Raw genomic sequence first — 23,804 nt, forward strand, 5'->3', positions numbered from 1 at the left:
GGGTGCTCCATTTATCACGTTTTTGGCTTGAGATGCCTGAACTTCACGTTATTTTGGGCATCTCTGCCAGTGCCCTTCTGTCACGTTTCATACCCAGACATGACTTATGGGCAGCAGAAGGCTTACTTCCATGGAGTCAAGCATGGTGATGCTTTATTTGTTTGACAAACTAGAGGTAAGAACAGAACTGCCTATGATATTAATTCAGCTTATCAGCACGGCTAGAACATATGCATGATTGCTGCAGGGAGCAGCATCTTGCATAGATTCTCCTGATAGGGAGCATAAGCATGAAAATCCGCCTCGAGAGGGCAGGTAACCCTGGTGGCACTCACTGCTCAGAGGTGCTGCTTTCTCTAGGAGGCCCAAGCGAGCAGGGGAGCCCCAAGCGAGCAGGGGAGCCCCAAGCGAGCAGGGGAGCCCCAGCTGCACATCCCGCAGGCACAGCCCTGCACATCAGCGTGTGCGTGACTGCTGCGCTGGAGAGGTGAGATGTTTGTGCTACATCAGCTTTTGTGCCGTCACTCAGATATGCATCAGGCTCTTCTGCGTTTGCTGTTCAACTGTTTGTTGCGTACGGCAAACGAACATGACAAGATGCGCCCATCTGGCCTCTTCCTTCTTACTGGAGCAGGGAAGGAAGGAAGGAAAGGCTTTCGGGCAGGGACATGAGCTCGGTCAGGCCTCCCTTAATGAGCCTGTAGGTCAGGAGGCACGCCAAGGTTCTGCGGGTGTGAGAATGGGGTTGCGGGATGCATCCTGCCAGCCAGAGCCCCTGCCGTGGAAGCGGTGTGGCCCCACGCGCGCTTTGCTCTGCCTGCAAACATCTCTGCTGTGCCGAAGGGGTCCCACGCAGCAAGTTTTCCCCCACGATGTTCCTCCGCTGGGACGGTCCAGCAAAAAGGGATGGCCTGAGAGTGAGCCCCGTTCTGTTAGTGCGCCTGCGCACTACCTGCGTTTCTGTGACCGTGACGAGAGCCCGCCCCGCCCTCACCCGCTCGGCCCGGGGGCGTCTCGGCGGGGACTGTGAGTCGGGGGCGGGCCAGGGCGCGCACAGCGCCCGACACTCTCTGCCGGCGGTCCGGGGACTTTCCCCTAGGCGGGCGCGGGGCCCATGAGGAACTACTGTCCTCCGTGCGTGGCCTAGCGAGCAGGTCTTCAGAACATCCCGACCGCTTTACAAATACACGTCGCCAGCTTATATCGGCCGGGGTCAGGAGACCCTCCGGGATAGGGCGAACAGTGCACGCCGCCCCGTTTCTCTTTCTGCTGGTCTCCGCAGCCGGTGCACAGACAGGCAGGCTGCCCGACCGGCCCCATAGAACCGCCACGCTCCCGGGGAGCGCGATTCCTGCCCCACGGAGGGTCCACCGGCGCGGCCCCACCCCCAGGAATACATTAAGCAAATGATACGCTGCAGCTCCGCCCCTGCGCGGGCCTGGGGGAAGGGCGGGAACCCCGCCGGCGGGACGCTCTGGCGCCACCTCGTGGCCAGCGCCCAACCTCACTTCCCCTGCAAGCTGGAGAGTTTTCACCGGTAGCCGCCAGAACTGGTGTGTACCTGGTAACCTGCTAACAGCAACCGGCGGGGCCGCTGGCCGCAAGGAACCAGCCATACGGACCTGAGCTGTCCTAGCGGCCCTCAGAGGAAACGGAGTCATGCTTAATGACTGCAATTTCCTGCACTCCCGCTGAAAAAGCAGGGTCAGTTTTTCTTTCGGTCGGTTGGTTTCATTTGCCCCCAGACAACTTTGCACACCCACAGTGTTTGTGCATTTGTTCCAGACGGTCCTCATCAGCAGGGTCTGACAATTAAAGGCCAGTGGCCAAATTGCCAGAGACCAGGACAGCACCTGGAAGGGAGACTCAGAGGTTTTACAGCTGATGGGACTGTACCAACACTTCTTTGCCACAGCCAGTTCTTCAAATTCTTTTTCTTACTTTAGGGTTAATGAAATGTTAATAAATTCTCATTCAAACGCTTAATGCTTATTGCTTAACACTTGTATGCTGGAATTTGCCCGTTGAGCTGCTTTCCATGCAGAATGTGAAATTAAAAAAAACACATCCACTTTCAGTTTCTATTAAGAGTAGCTACAGACTCATCCTTTAATGAATCACAACCAAACATCAAAGAGGAATAACATTCACAAAATTTTTTAAAAAGTAAGCTTAAGTCAGGACTTTAAAAAGGCATCTAGCACCTCAGCCTTTTAACACAGTCACCCCAACATCCTCTCGAGGTTGGTAAATACTGTTGGCTTTGCTTTACAGACAAGAAACACAGGTTTTCACATTGCAACACTTGCTGCAATTCTCAACCAGAGATCTCAAGATGCCGAAATAAACAGCTAGAAAGGCTGTACTTCAGAGGGCACAGGGCGCAATTCCCACCCCACAAAAACAGTCACTCCATGTCTCTACCCAAACAGGGTGAGGATCTAAAAACAGATCTCATGCTTCCTGGCATGAACACCACAACTCCTATATACAGCATGAAATTTGCTCTGTGCTAGTAACACACACCAATTCTTGAGCTGTGTGAGATGCAATTTAACACATCGCGTTCCACACTCCAGGTGATGCTCCAGAAACACAGAGGGGGAGCTCCTGAGAAACCTAACTAGAGCCAAGGGCGACTGCAGGCACTGCAGCACAGGTATCAGATGGAGGAAGTTCTCAACTGGCATGGGGAAGCACGAGCGCCTTACAGGCTTCGAGTGCTATGGACCAGGCAGCCGCTGCTGTTCAAAATCATGTAGGGTACAGTGTAACAATGCCATTGTGGTTTAGTCCCAAAATCACAAAAGAACCTGAAGTCTCTAAGTGGACACATATACTACTGGATCCCAGGAATTCCTAATCACTGCTGTACTACTCGATCAATGGATCTGTCAGTCAAGTGTCAGGTCTCCATTAAATGACACTAGCTATTGTAATCAGACAAGATTAATCCAAAATAGCACTGAAGACGTCATGTTTTTACAATTATATGTCATTATGCAATATATCAAAACATGCAGTTTGTGCAGGTATTTCAGGAACATTGAAAATAAAAAGTAATCTACTTTCTTTGCTTCAAACCATCTGTACATTGCGTAAAAATGTAGCAAAGGAAGGGCTCAATCAGCGTGAATGCTTTACAATACACTCTCTGTCCCCAGGAGACAGCAGCATCTTCATTTTTCTTCTCTCGGTAAGTGATACAAAAGTAGAAATGGATATTCTATAGGTCCACTCTATCAGTTTTACAGTATTTCAGCTATGCATCCAAAAAAAACAACTCCTTGTGGAACTACACCTTGAAGCAACTCAAAGTAAAGCTTTTCTTAAGGTGTTGCAAAGTTATTGAAATGGTTGGAATATTTAATAGCCAAAACCAAAGTGCTATAAAAGCATATCCCAGAGGTTTTATTGGTTTAGTAGCAGTCAAAATATGCCTAGTATAGAAACCCATGTATATTTGAAAACAATGTAAATATTTCACAATATAAATTAAATCTGCTTACAGAGTTTTGGTGGCTGAAGTAGCTGTGACTTGACTGCTAATTGCTAATTTGCCAGTATAGTGCTAAATGGGATCTAACCTGCCAGTATAATGTTAAATGGGATCAGGGTGTCATTTATATTGCCAGTGTTACGAAAACATCCCATAAAAAGAGTCAACCAACTATTTTGTCTCCTAGTAAAAAATAGTCACCCAACTATTTTCTCTCCTAGTATGAGCAACAGTGAACATTATGAGCAACACACCTGAAACAGATGATTCAACTTTTTGACTGAAATTTTTAAACAACTTTCAATCATTCAAGTATTATGGTCCCTATTTACATACTTCTGTGGCTAAAAAAGACATAGTAGACAACTGACAGTGCCATCAAATCGTCAGAATTACAAAATTGTCAGGTTTTAAACAGCAAGTTGTACCTTAATCATTTAATTAAAAATAGAAGACTTAGGTAGACTATTTTGCAAATAAAACAGCACGCTAGTGTGCTATATATTAAGGCATACCTTTAAATGCGCACTTGTCATCTCTAACAAGTTTATACAATTGCTACCAAGTGAAAGGACTATCATTGTCTTGCAAAACTGATAAAGAAATACAAAATATCTGGAAGCCTACATTTTTAAAGTACAAAATTAACCTTCAGTCCTTGTGTTGAAATATACACAGTACAAACAGCAATTCTCGCCTACAAGATCTCACGAGGATTTCTTAAAGCTGGAGGTAAATTCGAAGGTTTTGATTCTTCATCCAGAAGTACTAAATCTTCAATTTCACTACCTTTGTATTTTCTTTTACATATCTTCACAATAACTTTCTTCTTGAGGAATAATTTCAAAGCTTCTCTTGAAGCAACCGCTTTGGCATTTTCCATACTTTTACCACAGCCAGTACCCAAGTAGACAGACTTGCACCTCAGTTCACAAACTATATTTTCTAGAGAGCTCTTATTTTGAGGCAAGTCTGCAAGTTCCTTCAGGGGAACAAAAGCAACATCTAACGTAGCTTTTACAGACTGAATTGATGAGTTCAGAAGTTCTACGTGATTTACATTAGGACTGAAGCCTCCAACAGCAACCAGTTTCCAGGCTACAGCTTTGTATAGTCTGTTGAAAAAAGGTTGTCTTTCCTTTGCATCTTCGCTGGTTAATGGTTTGCACAGAGCCTTAGCAGGGCTTTCACCTGCCTGCGAGCCACTCTTGGAGGCAAGCTGTGGTGAACCTGCCTGCATGCCACCCTTGGAAGCCAGCAGGGAAGCACCTGCCTGAGCTCCACCCCGGGACGCCAGCGAGGAGGGACCTTGCTGAGTGCCACCACGAGTGCCCAGCAGTGAAGCAGCCACCTGAGCGCTGCTCTTGGAAGTCAGCAGTGAGGATCCCGGCTGAGCGCCACTCCGAGCGGCCAGCAACGAGGCAGCCACCTCGGCGCTGCTCTTGGAAGCCAGGAGCGAAGATCCCGCCTTAGCAGTGCCCTTGGAAGCCAGCAGCAGCGAGGTGCCTGCCTGAGTCCCACCTTTGGGGGCCAGCAGCAGTGAGGAGGCCACCTGAGTACTGCTCTTGGGTGCCAGCAGCAGCGAGGTGCCCGCCTGAGCGCTGCTCTTGGACACTGATGCCGGGCCACTCGCTTGGTTTTTGGAAGACAGCAATGTAGCGCTTGTTTGTGGTGTGCTCTTGGAAGCTGGTGGCACTGTTGCTGCCTGCGGGGTGCTCTTGGTGGTCGGTGGCACCGCTGCTGCCTGTGGGGCGCTCTTGGTGGTCGGTGGCACTGCTGTTGTCACTGCCGCTGCCTGTGAGTTGCTCTTGGCAGCTGTTGTCACCACTGCTGTCACCGTCTCTGCCTGCGAGGCACTCTTGGCAGCCACTGGCACTGCTGCTGCCTGGGGGGCACTCTTGGCAGCCGGTGGCACCACAGCAGCCACCACCTCTGCCTGCGGGGCACTCTTGGCAGCTGGTGGCACTGCACTTACTGTAGTTTTCTTTTCAGGTGATGGCGCATTTTCACACTTGCTTTCCTTAAGGGGACTTGAGTAAGGTTTCTCTCCTGACTCTTTTTCAAATGAAGATGGATTTTGCTCAGTGGTACTTTCAGCATTAGCAGGTTTTCCTTCTGTTTCTATGTCTGATGCCATGACCATTTCTTGATCTGAGCTGCAAGTTAACTGGGAGCTTTCTGGATCTTTGCTGGTATGCTTTTCCTGCTTTTTTGGCAATGTGCTCTCTGTTTCCTTTGGGGCTTCTGCCTTGCTTGTTTTCATATCCTTTCCAGTATCCTTAGAATCTTTGCTTTTCTCAACAGCTCGCTTCTTGGGGGGCTCCTCTACCCCTTCTGCAAAACAAGTAAAATATATTATCCTCTTTAATTTCTGCTCTATGAAATATCCATCTACAAACAATTTATCTATTTTCTAAAAACCTCTAACAATAATATATGCGAATTTAAGTGGTATATATTAGGGATACACCTTGAACTGCCATTTCAAGCATTAACCTAGTATTTCAGAATATTTTCGCATTTTTGGACAAAAAAACTAAAAGTACTCATGTGCAAGACTTCAGATTTTGGTTTGGGACCTGTAGGCAAGTATTAATATTAGTATTCTTGAAGTCCAAACCAAAAATGACCAAAGTATATTAAAGACTTAATACATTTAAGACTATCTGACTCAAAATAAAAGTTTATACTGTTTACTAATATCATAAAACCATTTTAAAAATACCACTTTAAGAAACTAAGTTTCTCACAAAGCAACAATGTCTGACTAGCGTGAAAGGTAAAGTAAGAATAATACATTTAAGCCGGATTACAATAGTCTACATCGCATTAGGAAAATAATCAGCTTAAAGTGCACCAGTTGTAGAAACTCAAAACAAGAGCTCTACATTACCAACGGAATACTTATGCATTACATCTATTTTACAGGTATTCTATGAGGTAAATTAGCAGAGATAGGGGAAACGATTAACAAGGAGTTTTCAAAGTAAATTATTTTGAGTACTTTCTAAGCCCGAGGTAAACCGAGAACATTCAAAAACAAGCATTTTCTAGACTCCTATGTATTGTCACAGCTATGATCTGCTAACCATTGCTACTTGATATGCCTCTTTTCTTCACCTTGGCAACCAGTTCGTCTCTTGTGGTGCGGACGGGCGCGTCGGTCACTTGGATGCCTTCGGCCATTTCCAGCGCCTTCTCCATGACCTGCGGCGGGTACCTGCAGGGGCGACAAGGGGAGAGAAGAGAAGGGGAGGGGAGACGCGCCGTCAGACGGCCGCGCCGCGCCCCCGCGGGTCCCGCCGCCCGGCCTGCACTCACCGGCAGCCCAGGAAGACGTGGTTTGCCCACACCATGGAAAGCGACACCAGGCGCTGGAGCTGGGCGCTGCCCGCCGCCGGCGGCTCCCCCACGTTCCGCAGCAGAAACTCCCGCCGGTGCCGCCAGTGGTGCTCGGGCTCGCAGGCCCCGCGCAGCGCCTCAGCCCACGCCAGCTCCTCCGCCGTGCGCCCCAGGGGCTCGGCCGCCGCCTTCCCCGCCGCCATGGGGCCCTCCTCCGCCCTGCACAACGGAAACAACGGCCCCGCTCTGCTCCTTCCGGCCGCGCGGGATGACCTCACAACCGGCGCGCGCGGCAGCCCGCCGCTGCCGCCCCAGGCGGCTTTGCGGCGCGCGAGGCGGGGCAAACGAGGAGGGGATTGTGCCGTCAACGGCCGGAGGGGGAGCCCTAACGGTCGGCGCGCGGCCGCGGGGCGGGGGCGGGACCAGAGATGGGCGGGGCGGGGCGGGGCGGGGCGGGGCTCGGTGCCCGGTGCCCCACGGCGGGGCCGAGGTTGGGACGGGCGCACGCCCGGTGGCCATGGAGTCGCGGCGAGTACCTCGCCCTTCAGACATCTCGCCCTTCAGACATCTCGCCTGTCGTGTCCGCTTGCGCCTGCTCCCGTAGAGGCATTTTCATACGGCCCGCGGACTGGCTCCGGTTGTGCCTTTGTTTGTTTGTGCTGTAGTTGGAGCCTGAGGTGTTTCACAGGGCAGGTGCGGATACTGCACACAAATCGTTACGGTCTGGCTGGTACTTCGAAGAGAAGTGGAGCCACTGGCCTGCCATGCTCGGCCCAGACAGGCTGCCTGTATGGGATGGGCACGGTTACCTGCGTGGCGTTCTGCCTGGTAAAAGTGGGAACAGGAGCATTACTTCTGGGTTTGTTTCATCATTCTGCTTCCAGATCCATTCCGGTCTTGCTGAGGTTGGAGTTAAGGGACCAATTCATGATTTTGCCTCCTTGGTGTGTGATAGGAAGGTGGTGGCAAGGAAATGGGTTCTTGTAGCATTTTGAAGGAAACAATAAATGAGGAGTTGTAAGTAGGCTGCTGGCTGCAGAGGGTTCCAATAATAGCTCGTGCGACTCTGGGGGCTGTCTTGACATTACAGAATTTACCCCAGAGTTTTGTTCAAAACCAGTTGAAGAATTCTGTTTGAAAAAGTAGTGAACATGCTGTGAAAACAGCCCAAGCTTTGGTCTGCTGAGATGGAGCTTGCTGAATTACTGCATTGGAGAGAGTTTTGAATTCCAAAGGGCTGTCCCAGGAGAGCTGTATTGATTTTATTCTTCCTGAATTAGAAGTCTGTGTTTGCTTAAGTTTTCAATTTTTAACACCTACGTGTCATCATGACTGAACTACAAGACATTGCATTTAAAGGAGGAGTGTTGCTCCTTAAGTGACTTTAATGTCTTATTTCATGGAAATTGTTGTGTAGTGATCTAACTTGTAGTACCTCTGTGGTGCAAAACTAAGTGATTAAGGAGACTAAGCCAGGAAAAAATACTCCAGCACACTTTTGCTCTGTATCCGTTGTTAGAGTGGAAGTGCTTTTCCTTCACTTTCTTTGTTAGCCCATGCCATGTTATGTCATGCATTGCCAAGAGTAATTCAGTGACAGAGAGCGAGACAATAGTAATGAATGAGTAGGATGGGACTTGAAAAACTCATTATTGTTTTGTGTCTGCATGTACAGCAAGAAAAGGGTGGAAATTTTGTATACGCTGTGATGTGGAGCAATGGGTTTGTTTAGAAACAATGTCTGAAGGTTTAGAAACAGCACCACAATTCTAGACCAGTGTCAATACAGACTCTAGAAGACAAAGATAAAGGGAGTCCCTGGCAAACATAGGTTCAAGGTTGTGCTTGAGCCGAGATCATCTGTGCTGCCAGCCTGTTTGTTCACACTCTTCAGTGAACCAGATCATTTTCTAACAAAGCTAGTTGGGGCTTGGTCCAGGCTTGAGATGTGCCCCTCAGGGACCACAGGAATTCAGCCAGGCCCAAGTAGCTGTAACAGGGCTGCCTTTACTTCTGCAAAGATTGCAGAGCAAACAGCAAGCCTTGAATGCCCTGTGTTCCTCCGCAGCCATCTGAGCTGCCAAGTTACTAAGAACTAATCCATGTTGATCTGGTCATATACCACTTACGAGTAGAAGCTGAGGAGGGTGAGGCTCCAGCAGGTGACAGGGCCAATCCCATACACTCAGAGGGATCCCCAGAAGTCATATTCTGGTGTTGATGGGTAAATGACAGCTCCTGGTGCCAAACATCAGAGGTAGGCCTCCACATCTCAGACTTTTGTGTCCGCACTTGGTCACCCCACATGTATGCGATTATATGGAATCACTTGTGAGACCTGGACTCCTCCAAAAGCATCATTCTAGGGAGTGTTGAAGACTGAGCACAGCTACAAAGCATAGTAGAGTATCTGGTGCTAGAGTGGCTCAAGGACTGAGGAGAACAACTTTTTCTTGCCCAGTTTTGGAGGACACATCAACTGAAAGCTATTTCACCTCTTTGTCCACTGACAATACGAGTGAACACAAACAGAGGTGACAGCTAGAGAAAAGGCAGAGGACAGTCGTGCATACTTCTGGAATGGCTCACAACAGGTTTTTTTTTCTGTAGTGAGCAACCTGTATGGTCCGGTACCTTTCTGGCACCCGATGCTGTTAATTTTGGGTTAATTTTCTCTAATGCTCCTTCTGCATCAATGTGGCCTTGTTGGCACAAAGATGACTTGAACCAAAATTGAACCTTTTGTCTTCCCTACCTGTTTTTTCCTGACATATTATTTCTACTTTGTTGTGTGTTTGAATCACACTGGAAACAGGCTAGATCCCAGCCCCGGAGCGTGGGATGTCACGCACGTGCACGTGCAGGCAAACACAGGTAGCTGCATTCTCACAATGCTCTCTGAGCACTGGAGACATACTGTTGCTCAAGTTGATTAAACAAGTGCGTGTAGTAGAAAAGAGAGAGAAACACTGCTGTTAATTTTAAAAAAGGAAACAAGGAGTGTTTTCATTCTCACCAGGAAAGGCAATTTTGAAGTTAAACACCTCATTGATGGTGCTAATTCTGTGCATTTAATTTTCAACATTGGAAGAAAAGAGATGTTTTTGTTCCCACCAGGGAGGGAACTTCTAAATGCCACATTGATAGTAGTGTTGTTAGAGTCATTTGGGGCTTGATAATAGCTTCTTTTGGCAAGATATAACTAAGATCTCAAAGTTAATCATACCAGTATCTATAATCACAGTATTGCACCTGCACTTCCTGTGTAATAAAGAAAGTTTATTTCTGCCTTTGTAAACCAGTGAATTATTATTTCTTCAAAGTCAAGTCCTGCTGAAACAGAGGGCAGTAGCCCCATTGAGTTCAATTACATTCTGTGCAATTAAGGTTAATATACAGTGACACTCTTTGTTCAGCTTCATATGAGAACTGTGCCCTCAACATCACAGCAATGCAAAGGAAAGCTGAGTGCCACAGAAATGCATTAAGACTGGCCTGGCGCAGTGAATCCTCTGGGCTCCGTCTGTGGATGGGTCCCTGCCACAAGCAGTAACTACACACTTGAGAGCCCTGGCTTAAGTTCATTAGAAATGCAGCTTGAAGAAGCATGGGGAAGAAACATTGTACTGTTTCCTCAGATAACATAGGCGTGCTGCTGGAGCAGATCGTCTTGCCAGGCAAGGGACAGCACTTCCAGGGTGTCTGCATGTGCCGAGGTTGCCAGTCCTTATTGTTCAGTAAACTAATTCTTGGAATAAATTACTTGCTAAAAGAGCATTAACAACTATGCAGACTTGTCAAAGGAAAGGCAGTTAGAGTAAATCTGTGTTTTTCTTTGACCACGATTATGTAACTGTTGTTTTGCTACAAAATCATGTACTCCTCTGAGATTTCTCAACTGAGGAAAATATATTCTGTAATGCAGTGGATAAAACTAAAGGTAAAAATGAAGAGCTGAATTGATACTTTTTCTTTACATGTATTCGCTCTTATTACTAGCTTAATTACTATTTTGCATTTAGTAATATGTTATACTTGAAATATATAGCAATGCCTACAATAGGGTTGTCAGTTGTTTTCCTTTAAATGAGTTTGTTAAGCTTTAGCAACAGCTAAAGGTAACATACCACTTCCCAAATTTTGCTTGCTGAACTATGCTTTAGGTAGCACAGCACTTGCTAATGTCCATGGTTTGGTGTGAAATTTTCCATATTGAGGATGGCAGTTTAGGATGCTGTACTGCTAGCAAACATGATCCAAGAACAAAGGCAGGGAAATGGGGTTTTGTCTAGGATAAAATATTGTGGAGATCTTATCTATGAAGTGCTTGAATGCCTTTACACTCTAGAGCAGACATCGAATTTGTCACGAAAAACCGATTTGGGAGGGGGTCATCTGATCTTCTGACTACACTTAGCATAGTTTATAAGCCTTTGAAGAAACGCATTTTCCACATTCCTCATTTAGGATGTGCTCCCACCATCCTTGCTACTACTGCAGTCAGGTCCACCCCAGTTGTGGGCTGCAGGGCCCAAAAGAGTCCTCTCTTTGCCACTGTGGACTGGGATGGGCCTCTGGACTGAGAGTGAGACTGTGGAGATCATCCACTGTGCTCCCCAAAAACCTGCTATTTTCTCCTCTTCACCTGTGCTTGAGCATGTCTGATAGGAACAAGGAGCAGACTGAGAGGGGGGAAACAGTGAGTATGGGGGTGATGGTGAGACTGAAACTACTAGGGGGTAGAAAAGCTTAGCATTAAACTAATAGGGATAGGATAGTGGGATTAGGTGAGAAAGGAAATTAAATTATCAAGGAAAAATGAAAGTAAATGAGTTCGAAGCAAGGGGAGAAGTACATATAGATAAGGAATTGGAGAGGGACTGTGTATCAGGAGCCTAGGACTAAGAGAAATGAGAAAGGATAGATGTGTGGAAGCCAGTGAGGAAGCCAGAAGAATGAGAGTACGGTGGTAGAGCAGACAAAATCAAATAGAATCAACTCTTGATTCTGAGCAAAGGAACAAGCTGTGATGGGAAGGGAGCATTAACAGAGGAACCACTGGGATGTGAATACAGAGAAAGGAGAGTTAAAATTTGGACAGCACAGAGACAGCATTTCAATGCTGTCTTCCTGTTGCAGTAGGCATCTGCAAGGGTAAGTGTCCTGGTTTTGTTAAAAAACAAGTTTATCTTTTAGTGAATTTGCCTGTCAGTTAAAGCCTTCATATTAGCTGCATTTTCCTGGAGAACCAGACACATGTTTTGGTAAACCTAGCAATGGAATGCAAAGTTATTGATAACTAATGGATGCACCTCTCGCTGGATGGGCAACAAGAAACAGGTGACCAAGAAACTGACCAACTGAGTATAACATTTCATTCATGTGAATACTTCATATAAAAATGGGAGATCATGAGGATCTCGTCCCTTTCCCTTTTGCTTATGGCCGACATTAGGAGAAGACCTTGCTAGTCGTCCCTGCGAACTGAGGCCTAGTGAGAGACTGAATCCAGCTCCGGTTGGCTGCAGAGTCTAATCCAGGACTTTGGTTGCTGGCTCTGCAGTTGCTGAGACTTTCAAGATTGATTTTGTATATTTTGTATTATTTTCTCTATTCTTATTAGTAGCATTAGTAAAATATTTTTAATTTTCCCAACTCTCTTCTCTCTGTCCTTCTTTCCCTCCCGATCGCCTGTCCTCAGCAGGAAGGGCGGAGAGAGGAGGGGGCTGAAGGGGGAGAGGAGGTTAACAATACGTCTGCCACAGTTTTATTGTCACCCCGCAATTAAAACCCTTGACAGTAAGTAAGACCAAGAAAATATTCTGCCATTCTAATTTAGTAGAAGGTATTTTCTTGTCTTTTCTGTGTGCTATAAAGGAACAAAAGAGGTAGAAATCCTTTCACTTGCAGAAATCCATCCTGCAAGCCACCTTTAAAGAGTGTTTAGGTAGGAAGCCTTAGGCCTTTGGCAGACAGCTGTACCCTAGAGTTGGAAAAAGCAAGAAAACAGCCTTTGGAATCTTAATGCAAATATTGGCATGAGTTCATTGTAATTCAAGAGGATTCAGGAAAGCACTAAACAGGCAAGGAGGTCTTTCCTGAAAAAAATAATCTATTATGAGCCTATAACAGTGAATTTTCATTTGTGTGTGTGCATATATGTGTATACATATATGTCTACATACACATGCATATGTAATACAATACAGATATGTGTGAATATGTTTTAAAAATACTTGTATTATTGAGAGTGTAAGCACCTATAAATCTAGATACTTGTACTGCTTAAGTCAAACTATTCATGCCTTGAAGGAAAAGAAAAATTACAACTAATATTATATTGGCTTGGGTTGTGGATAGGTGCATTACACAAATGGATGCTATTAAATCTTTATACCATGCTGTACCAGTATGAATTTTGTATGTGCTACATATTTTGCAGACACAAATAACTATTTTAGAAATGATATAAGGAGCTTTCCTGAGACTCCAGGCAACAATGCCAGATCTAATTTGAATTATTGCTATTGAAAAATCATGGTTCTGTTTTTCATTATTGTTATACCAATATTCCTGACAACCTGCAATTTACCTGCTATGAACAGCACCTCCTGAAAACAGAGAGCTGTTTTGTGTGCTGCGGTATTTTTGTGTATCCTCCTTGTGCATATTTCACGCGAATGCCACTGGATGGCACTGAAGGAGACAGGATTGCATGGAAATATCTCCAGAAGTTAAGCATAACTCCAAAAAGAGAGAGTGGCTTACATTTTCATTCCGTTACTGAAACAGACAATGTGGACTAATTTTCCATCTTGGTGTAATAATTTGTCATCAAAACCAGCTCTTAAACACTCCTAGCTATAGATCTAGGTTTTAACAGTAGCAAAATTACAGTGGAAGCAGAGTGGAAGCTTCTGAATATTACTACCCCTTGCCCCTGCAAAAAGGTAAAGGCTAAAAGGTGCAGCTTTGGCCCATTCTAGATTCTTAGGTGAAGGTTTGCAAAACATCTGAAAAATGTTTGGTCCCTGTTCTCCACGGCAGTGCTGTCAATACTGGCCTCTTCTACTATGAACAAGTGCTGGAAGTATGTTAACTTTTGAGCTCATTTGAAATCTACATAGGAATTCATTCAAAGTGAAAAGCTTCCACCTGTTGAGGAAATGTATAGTATTTCAGAGAACCTCCCGACCTGAAACTCCATCTGCAGTCCCCACACAAGGACCCCTGTTTCTTCTTGGGTAGGGACTATGTGATCCTGCCTGGAAAGCACGCAATTACTCTCTGTCAATCAGACCTGGAACCTGGGAGTCATCTTTGACTCCACTCTCTTTTTTTGACCTGTTTATCTTGATATATATGAATTTTGTTTCCTTTTCTTCTCTCAAGTCTCCTCTTATCTCTGTCCATATCACAGATATGCTTTTTTAGGCTTCTGTTATCTCTCATCCTGCTTACGACAGCTTCCTTTCCTATGCCTGACCTGACCTGTCAAAAAAATCCCTTGAAACACTATTCTTGTGCTTATCTCCATGGCCTATTTCTGTGGCTTCTTTTTGTACCTACCTCTTTAGTCTATCCATAGATTTCCCTGCTTCTGCAAGCCCTCTAGCCCTTTGAGAGCGCAGTTTGACAATATTTTTGGCAGCTGTGCTGGCCTACGATAGTCTCTGCTCCCAGCCATTCACTCCTGTCACTTTGATATGCCCACTAGTTTGCTGGCACAGTTGTTTTGTTCAGCTGTGTAGTAAACCAGATTAGGAACCTGATTTGGCTGAAGAGTGGCATGGTGGAGGAAGGGGAGGCACGTTTTTCAACCAGCTTATTTCTCCAATCTAGTTTATCAGGCAACACTTCTGCTGGTGCAGCTGAGGGGTTGGATCTGGGGCAGAGAGAAGTGGTGAGAGACATGGGGTTGCAGAGCAGCAGTGGCTTACGCTGGTGTACGTGGCGCTGTTGGTAGCTGTTGAGCCGTGACCAGATTTTGACGATAGAGCTAAGCTGAACTAATAGCTAGTTACTGCTGAAAGAGTAGTGCTGCACCTCCTTCCTCACCCCTCATCATGGGTTGGTTCCTGATGCTTCCCTTGTGCCAACACTGGTACTTATCCCAGCCCAGTGAGCCAATTGTGGGAGCTAACACGGCACAGAAGCATTCACTTCTTGTAAGGGCTTGCCTGATTGTTCTGCCAAGTACCCATGGAGCCCACTCGCTCAGCAGCAGCTGGGTGCTCTGTCAGCTCAGCTGTGTTCTCGATTGCACCACCACACTTCACTACTTTGCCTTTTCCTGTCATCTACTGTCCTCTCTCAGTCTCCATATCTCCTCCATCTGTTTGTCTTGTAGCTTTGTTAATGATGTCCTTTTGGTCACTCGCGACATATGGAATACCCTCCCTGAAGCAATTGCTGCATCCTTTAAATCTCTCAAGATTTCTTCTACCATGACATAACACATGATGAACTGCCAACTGATAATGCCCAGTTTATGTGCTTGCAGGAATTTTGGATTTCATTACTCCACTTAATTTGTCCACGTATTAGCTTGAAATGGGCGTAGTCTTATCAGCTTATTTGAGAAGCTAGAAGGGATTAAACTGGCACACTTTTTTTAAAAACAAAACAAAACCAACAAAAACTCACAAAGCTATGCCCTGAAGGAGATGTACTTCCCTAAGGTCATATATAAACACCAGAGGCTGATTTTTTGTTTCTTCACACCTTGGATCATCATTCATGCTTGTAGAAATGGACATAGCATTGCTACTAAGCAGTTTACAGTAACATCTTAGAGAATCGTAAATTAGTGCCCCAGAGACCAGATAGCAGAGAGTCAGCGCTTACATGAGCAGCTGAGTATAGAGGCTTAGGGATTTCTTTTCACCTAGTTGTTTTCATTGTTTGGGTTCTTTTTAGACATATGTAGAAGCATATCCTAAACATATTTTATTCTAGTATTTTGGTATGCTAAGCATTTTTTCCCTATTCAGTTAAATAGAAAGTGTATGGAAAACCAGCAGTAAGTGAAGTTTTGCATTGCCTTGGAAGCAATGAAATAAAATTATCTATGTTTGCTGTTGAAAAGAAAGAACATGACAGAGGGCACCTCTACACATTGCAATGGAGCACAGGACTTAGCAGAACACCCACTCTCAGGTTACTTGCAGAATAGGAAGCAGCAGCTGTAGACTTGCATATGCCTGTTGCTGCACCATAAGTACTTAACCCTGTTGGTAGGTGGTGCTAATTAGGTTGGACATGGTGCTAATTAGGTTGGATACAACAGTGTGGTCTTGTAGATACACAGTGCCTGTGACTCTGGCTCAGACCTGGCTGGAGGATTCCTCACAGACTGCTGCATCAAGCCATATGTGCGCATCCAGAGAGAGAAATAGTTTGCCTGTGGCCTCTTGTTCATTACCCCTGTAGGGTTTAGCTGCAGTAACAGATGCCTTTGCCATGTACAGGTGTCAAATGTGGCTTTGTGCCAGGGATTACCTCCCCTTTGGTAAAAACAGAAGATGCCCTTTTAAGCATGTATTGCAGGCTTTGAGTTGTTGCTGTGTAATAATGGACATCCAACATAGCTGCTTCTTAAAACTGTGCTGTTTTACTTCTTAATTAAGACAGTAAGTACTGACAGAGGGGCAGGAAAGATGGGGATGGTAATTTTTTCAGCCACCATAACTTTATAGAAATTGTGAATCTACTGCAAGGTCATGGAAGCAGACAGCAGCATGGCAAAGAGCAAAGCACAATCTCCTCCAGTACATTTATCAGGCGACCTACCTTTCCCCTTCAGTGAGACAAAGCGATGTTTCAGGTTAGAGATACAATCATGACCACAGCATAAATTCTGTGTCTGTGTAACCGGGTGGCAAGTGTATTCCCAAAGCACTGACTGCAGAATTGCTGTCTTCTCAAATAAGTGATTAATATATCCATGAACATAGCATGCTTTCAAAATGAAGATTCAAGTTGATGTTTGTATGAAGGCTGGTGCATGCTTATTGGCAAGAAAAAGTTAAACTGAAGAAGCAAAACAAAAACATTGTTCAAGAGGCAGTGTTCAGAATGCCCCTTGGGATGGAAGGTAATAGAATGTATTTCTCCTCTTGTATATATTTTTAAAGGATCTCGAGTAGTCATTTTAGCAACTTCTCTCTGTTATTTCATTTCCATTTGACAGATGAGATAGGGGTTTTGTGACAGAGTACTGAACCATCAATAATTAGGCCATGGCAAGCCAGTGAAGAACTATGCAGCATTATATACTTGGTCATAATGGATTAAGATTTGACACCTGCAAAATAATGAAAATTATTAAAATTAATAGCTTCTTGATATTGGGATGGTTGTTCCTGGTGTTTTGCAAATTTTTTAACGTCACTGGGAAGGATTCAGTTCCCTGAAGATTTGAGCAATCATTTTAAACTTTATAATGTCATCATCCTCGGTTTTTTCAATCCAAGGTATGACAGTGATAGTGAGCACATGATAACAGGAACATAGATTTTAAAAATTAATATTGCTAAGCAAAAGACATGCACAAAGGAAGTAGTAAAGAAAATGAAGTTTGTTTTTTTGTTTTTTTTTCCAATCCTTTTTGATGCTATCTTCAATTAGTTTTTTTCCACTATCTGTGCCAGGAAAATTTATGCATGCACAGCTAGAGATCTCCAACTTCTAAAGTCATGGCACTTAGCAAAATGCTTTTAAAGAGAGACACACAAAAGCCAACATTATCCATGAAGATTATGTAAATATTTATAGGCAATATATGTTTGATTTCTGGTTTATTTATTTAATTTTAAAAACCCATCTGCTGCTAGCAGATGATAAATATTTAGATCAAATTTGTGCCTGGGATGTGAGGGCACTATTCCTTCCAGAGGGGCATAATAAATTTGGTACTGTAGGCCCAGCCTCCGTTCCCCAACTCAGACGGCATATCAGGGACTCTGTTAGGGTACATTCATAGACTTGCATGAAGAGGCTTCCTGGCTGGAAGGCTATAAGCAACCTTAGTGATCATTTTATCTAATTTCCTTCAGGAGTTTTCCTAGAGGCTGGAGTGAAGTATGTCTGCAAGGAAAATACCTCATTTTGCCTTAAAGACTGCAAGCAGTGGTGATCTTATGACCTGGTAAGTTGTTCCAGTATTTAGCTATTCCCACTGCTAAGAAATTTCATCTTATTTCAATCACGAATTTGTCTGACTCCCATTTCCAGTCATTATATCTTGTTACGTTTCTGCCTGCAAGACTGAAAAGCCACCCCCTACTATCAAGTATCTTTTCTATGTCTGTCTGACTGTGCATAGTCATCCAGTCACTACCCTGATACATTTTGTAGATTTCTTATACCGTAGCGACTGTTTTTCGATCTCTGGATCATTTTTGCTGCCCTCTGTCTGAATCTTTTTCTAGGGTTTCAATATCCTCCTTGAATCATGGGCACTTTTTTTCTGATGTTATGTGTCCAGCAAGGTCACATCCTAATAGTTATTTCTTTTTTTATATAGCTGATAAACGGTTATTGTATATTACAGCTGGCATTTGCTGGATACAGTCCCTAGAACTGTGGAGGTGTGACACTTGCACCCTGAATGTGTGTTTGAATTACCCTACCTCATGTGTGCTCTGAATTAAAGGAACAATGCCTGCCTTCTGTCATATTACGTCCCTTTTTGCTACTTAGATGATTCATAAATCCTACTAATACATATACATTTTCTAAATTAAGAGGGAAAGGCTGGGTTGTAAAAAGTGAATTTTGTCCTTCCTGTAGGAGAGGTCCTACCTTAGGAAGGGAAACAGAGGAACTATTCCGTTGCTGTGCTCAGAGTAGAAGGAATAAGGGCAGAGAAGCAGTGAGAAAGCTCTGAGTGACTGCTTTCCTGAGCAGCTGGAAAGTAGAAATATCACCCAGTTGGGAGTCTTCCCCCAGAAAAGCTGAAATATAGCAGAGCTGGCTGGCTTGATGCTGGACACATGAAAAACCAGTAAGAGAAACTTGTCATAAATAGCTTGTGCAGGTTTAAAATACACTCGTTAGTATAGTTCATTTAGCACATGTACAAAACCTGCTGTGAGTACTTGTGTATGGCTTTTAATTCTTGTAGTATGGAATTATAAAATCACAGAAATGTTGTTTGGGAGGAACACCTGGAAGTCAAATAGTCCAGCTCTGTGCTTGAAGCAGGCTATTGCCAACACTTGCCTAGGAACGGACTCCTTGGATCATGTGAAAATGTTGTCCACAGTTCCTCCAACTCCTTATCTACTACATCTGTCAACTTTTTTTTGTTCATGCGGGTCAATCTTGTTCGCCTCTAATGTGAATGTGATCAAGAAACACCCCTGGCTGAAAAAAAAAGCCTTTTTTTTTTCCCCTCCAGACTTCTTGAGTTTAATTAGATCCTTGCTCCTGTCCATCTTTATGACTATGGGTGCTGGCACACAAATGGTACAGGACCAGGTGTGAGCATGCAAAGTGAACTTCTTATGTGGCGCAGCTTTGCAATGCAACCACGCAACTCTAGCAGTTTGCCAGTGCAAAAAAGCAAGGTGGTCCTACTTCTCTTCCTCCTTCCTGGCTATGCCTTTCCACATCTCTGGTGGCTGTGGAGAGCTGAACTAGAGGAAAATAAGCCTCACCATAGAAAGTAAGTAGCTATTGAATGGTTTATTGAGCAGCAGTGCCAGTTGGGGCAGACTTGTATGCAACAGCAGCTAGCCATTTGTTTGGCTTTCCTGCAATGAGAAATTTCATCTCTGGAGTGCAGTTCCGTAGCAGTTTCTCCTTACCTAAGTCAGACCTACCATGGTCCCTCCTGGTGTCTGTGCACCTGAGCAGTAGGTTGGTCCGGGAAGCTTTGCAGCCAAGAACTAAGCTTGCCAAAAAGAAACAATCAAAAAAACCCCAACCAAACAAAAATCTCCAAACAAACAAAAAACCCCAACCAAACAAAAAAAAAAAAACCTGCTTGTTTCTGACTCATTTCAGGCAGTTGACAAGGCTGAAAATGAACCACTATTTTGTAGAGTGAGTTTTCATACAAATTTGCTACCTGATCTGAGGCAGTGTGCTAGTACACATGGTGAGAAGGGGAAAGGAGAAAGTCTGAGTTGTTAATCTGTGTCCTTAGACACTGACAATGTCCATGATTTCACATGTTCTTTTCCTGAAACACATTATTGATGTGACTTTTTGTGTTCACAGTAGGTCTTAAGATTATTGTAAGACGTTGAAAGAGGCCTGTTGCGTATGGAGGCATGCAGAGTCAATATTCTGTAGATCATTCTGGACTCAGTGTATTGAATGACAGCTTGTGTTTGCAGGGACTGACTCGGTGACCCAGGTGGTCTCTTCCAGTCTTATGTTTCTAGCACTATCCTAAGAGCACCCTACTGTTAAACTGTTGAGAACTAATTTTTCTTTATCCTGTATTTTGCTTTAGCCACTTTGTAATTTGTTGCATTTGGTACTGTTCTATGCTTCACTACCATACTTCCTTAAGAGCAGAGAGAGCTTTTGCTCTTAGCTGTGCTAAAGATTTTCCCCAAATGCAACCATTAGAGACCAGCTGCAGACAAACCAGCACAGACATTTGATTTTTTCAACAATGTTACATTTTGAGTTCCTGTCTGCAGTCTGTAATTAGCATCGTGCGTGATCGCTAGTGCCAAAGCCAAAAAGGGAGCCGGAACTCCCAAGACTCTGAGCAGGCTACTGCAGCAACTGTTGGCCTCTATAGAGCATTTCAAGAACATTTCAAGCGAAATATTCACTTTCTCATGTGTATGAGGAGTTTGCCCAGATTCAGTTAGGCTGCTGGCTGGGATCAGGCAAATCTCCTTCCTGGGCAAGGTCGTGTCAAAGGCTATGTAAAACCTGAAGGGTTGTTCTCATCTCAGTTCATCTTCATTTTGCTGATATGCAGAGAGAATTCTAGAAGGCTTGAGAGACATCAGGCTACAAATCAGTGATGATGTACCATACTGGGGCTGCTGTGCCAAAAGCTAGAACCAAAAATCTGTCAGCTAAAAAATCAGACTTCAGCCCAGTAGAGACACAACTGAATCCAAACAGGCCAAAATGAAAGTGCTGGCATGAAATTAAACAAATTCCTTCAGGTGCAGAGAAGCAGCAGACAGTGAGAGTATTTACAAGTTGCTTTTATTAAATATTTTTGTAGGCTTGGGATGCAGTGTAATACAGTTTAATCTCTTCTCTCATCCCCCATGCCTCTTGCAGAAGAGAACAAGAAATTTAATCCAAACAAAGGATTAAGAAATTTCAATAACTGGACTGCTGCCATTATCTAGACAATGGGCCAGCTCTTTAAATGCTTGTTCTTGATTGAATTGAAGTCGATGACTACATGAGAGGGAGCGGAATTGGAATGCAGAAAAGAGGAAATGAGAAATCTGGAGGAGCTGCACAATTATTTTACCTATTACGCACTTCCAGCAATACATCCCATAAACAAAACAGCTCTGGGAAAGGATCTCTCCTCACTGGAGAATAAGGTTAGGGGCAACTTTTGAGAGATGGACAGAGGAAAGAGACATGAGATTTAATATAGATAAATGTAAGGTAATACACCTGGGAAGTAATTATTATTATATATACAAAATCAGGAGCTGCTGTTCAGAAAACAGTAGTAGAGAAGGCAGCCTGGGAGCGATGGTTCATAATTAATTACTGCAGACAGGAACTCAAAATCTAACACTGGGGCAAAAATCAAATTCTTATTCTGGGCCAGCATCAGAGTTCTTTCTCTACAGTGAGTGCATGAAGATCATTTACACAAACAAGAGGGAGCTGGCAACAACACAAGCAAAATATTAAACTTTTGGCTGCCTTGTTATTAATTTTATTTATAAGCTAGAGCCTTTACTGTTGATACCATAAGCATAAGCTTGTGGTTTTGTATTTGCTGAATACAGTAAAATGATCAGATATATTATCTCCGAGATGCAAACTCCTGATGAGTTTGTAGAGGGTACTTTCTCTTCTTCTCATATTTAAATGCAGAACAGTGGCTTAAAAGTTATCAGATTTAATCTAGCCGAAAATAAGGAAACAAACCCTCTTTCTTAAAGAAAAACACCACAGCTGAAAACAGTATAGCGAGAATTAAGACAATGTAACCATTCCGTAATTCACTATGAGGGAATCTGTGGGTAAGAAATGAACACCAAATGTTTTTATTTAGGTAAGAAGAGTTTCTCAGAAATGCATTTAGCAGATAATGAACAAAGATATCTAAACTATCTGTGTCCCACCAAAGACCAGATGAAACACTACTATGCTGAGAAGACGGTGTCATGTGGAAGTCTGCCAGACGACCCAGACAAAGTATCATGAAGAACTGTCTGATTCCAAGACCTGATGGCTGTGTATTTAGAAGTTGGTAGACTTGTAGATCAGAACAAAACGCAAATTGATTCTAGTCCTAGAAAAGGGGGGAAAACCCTACCAAGGCATAGGATGCAGAATATTAAAGATTTACATGGCTATTTCATCTTGTTAGTGCTCTGACCTCTTAGCACAGGGTACTCCTGTCTTTGATTCCTTACAGGCCATGCTGGAAAGGTGATAATCTCCCTACTATAAGGCAACCTTGCGGTGGTACCATTTCTTCCCAGGCTAGATGCAGCTTAGGCTCAAACCACCAAGCTGTATGCAGGCACAGAAAGAGGCATTGATTATACCAAGGCAACTTTTTCTCCTCCTGGGAAAAGGGTGATAGATCATTTATTAGAACCCTGTACCTCAAAAAGCGTTTGTTTCAGTAAGTGCAAAACTGGGTAACTATTTTTTAAAAGCAGCAAAAAATATGGCGAGACTATAGAAAAGCCTTCAAAACTTAAATTTCATCTTTCATCTGAGAAGGCAGATAAAGCTACATAATTAGTTAGGAAAGGGTCACTCTCCTTTTCCCCACAGCCTCCCAAGGATAAACTCCAGATAAGCTTTTCAAAGCCTGCAGAGCTTCAACTGCAAAGGGTTTCAGCCTGTGAAAAGAGGTTTGGAGCACACGATAATTAGCAGCTCACAGCAGAATTTTTCTAGCTGTCAGATTATTCTTTGCTATCACTGCATGGAAGTGCTCCTGTAGGTCTCCCAAGTCTCCCTGAATGTGTGCTGTAGTCTGATTTGTCCACACGGAACTTTTTTATATAGAGTTTGGTCAGTGTACAACACTTAAGGGCTTATGGCAAATCTCTTTTCCCTGGCAGAACAACACCTGGACAGAATGGGAAAATAAAGGGTTTTTTCTTGGACAAAGCAGGACATGTTTTACTGTTTATGCTATAGCCAGACCCTTACAATCCAGAGGAATTCAGTATGCTGGGAGAATCCATGGGTGGCCTGCTAATCCAAATCCACATCTTCGTTCTATCCCCAAATCGGTGCTGAAGAGTTCTGGCAGGAGACAGGCTTTTTCTTAAGACTTGTCCTTCATCTCTGCTTGCTCACGGTTTTTAAGTCCTAGTGGGAGAACTACAGAGACACTGGGAGAAAGACAGTAACTATAATACAATTGCTTTAAACTTAATTGAGGTTCACCTCTGTTTTAATAAAACAAATAACAAGAACTGCCCAGTTTTCCTGAAGTTCAGCATGTACTTAAGTATTTCAGGACTGACACTGTTTCTGAGTTGCAGGTCTCCCTTACCACTACTTTCCAGACTGCAGTGTCTGATTTGTATGAATGTCTTAGAAAGTATTTCTAACCTTTAATAGCAGGACACTTAATGGTAGGATGCACGTGTGCTGGCTCTTTTCTCATCCAAACCAGCTGTTCTAGTTGTTAATCTGTGGGCTCTGGTGTGTTTCCAAGGTCGATTTCTGCCCTGTTGCTGCTTTTTATCTTTTTCAGGTATATCTTACCTTCTCAGCTCCCAGTGGCCTCCTGCCTCCCTCCCCCTAGAACAACCTGCTGGGA

General features: G+C 44.1%; 1 protein-coding gene across 2 annotated transcripts; it reads right to left on the reverse strand.

The window, feature by feature from the left end:
- Positions 1-901: 901 nt before the first annotated feature.
- CDKN2AIP (CDKN2A interacting protein) lies at positions 902-7,137 on the reverse strand. Of its 2 annotated transcripts, XM_065061248.1 has the most exons (4): positions 6,821-7,137; positions 6,589-6,719; positions 5,244-5,833; positions 902-5,204 (listed from the first exon to the last, which is right to left on the reverse strand). In XM_065061248.1, the coding sequence occupies exons 1-4, from the start codon at positions 7,042-7,044 to the stop codon at positions 4,197-4,199; spliced, it is 1,953 nt and encodes a 650-aa protein (XP_064917320.1). In that variant the 5' UTR covers positions 7,045-7,137; the 3' UTR covers positions 902-4,196. The 2 variants fall into 2 exon arrangements, with proteins under 2 accessions (XP_064917320.1, XP_021140165.2); XM_021284490.2 differs by having other exon boundaries at positions 902-5,833; positions 6,821-7,136.
- Positions 7,138-23,804: the final 16,667 nt, after the last annotated feature.

This window comes from Columba livia, chromosome 4 (assembly GCF_036013475.1).
Source record: "Columba livia isolate bColLiv1 breed racing homer chromosome 4, bColLiv1.pat.W.v2, whole genome shotgun sequence".
Classification (NCBI taxonomy): domain Eukaryota; kingdom Metazoa; phylum Chordata; class Aves; order Columbiformes; family Columbidae; genus Columba; species Columba livia.

Excerpts from the sequence above, each read along its gene's own strand:
- CDKN2AIP (XM_021284490.2), bottom strand. The coding sequence starts at position 7,044 with ATGGCGGCGGGGAAGGCGGCGGCCGAGCCCCTGGGGCGCACGGCGGAG. Across the intron at positions 6,720-6,820 it reads CACGTCTTCCTGGGCTGCCG|GTACCCGCCGCAGGTCATGG; the intron begins GTGAGTGCAGGC and ends TCGCCCCTGCAG. Across the intron at positions 5,834-6,588 it reads AGGCATATCAAGTAGCAATG|AAGGGGTAGAGGAGCCCCCC; the intron begins GTTAGCAGATCA and ends CTTGTTTTGCAG.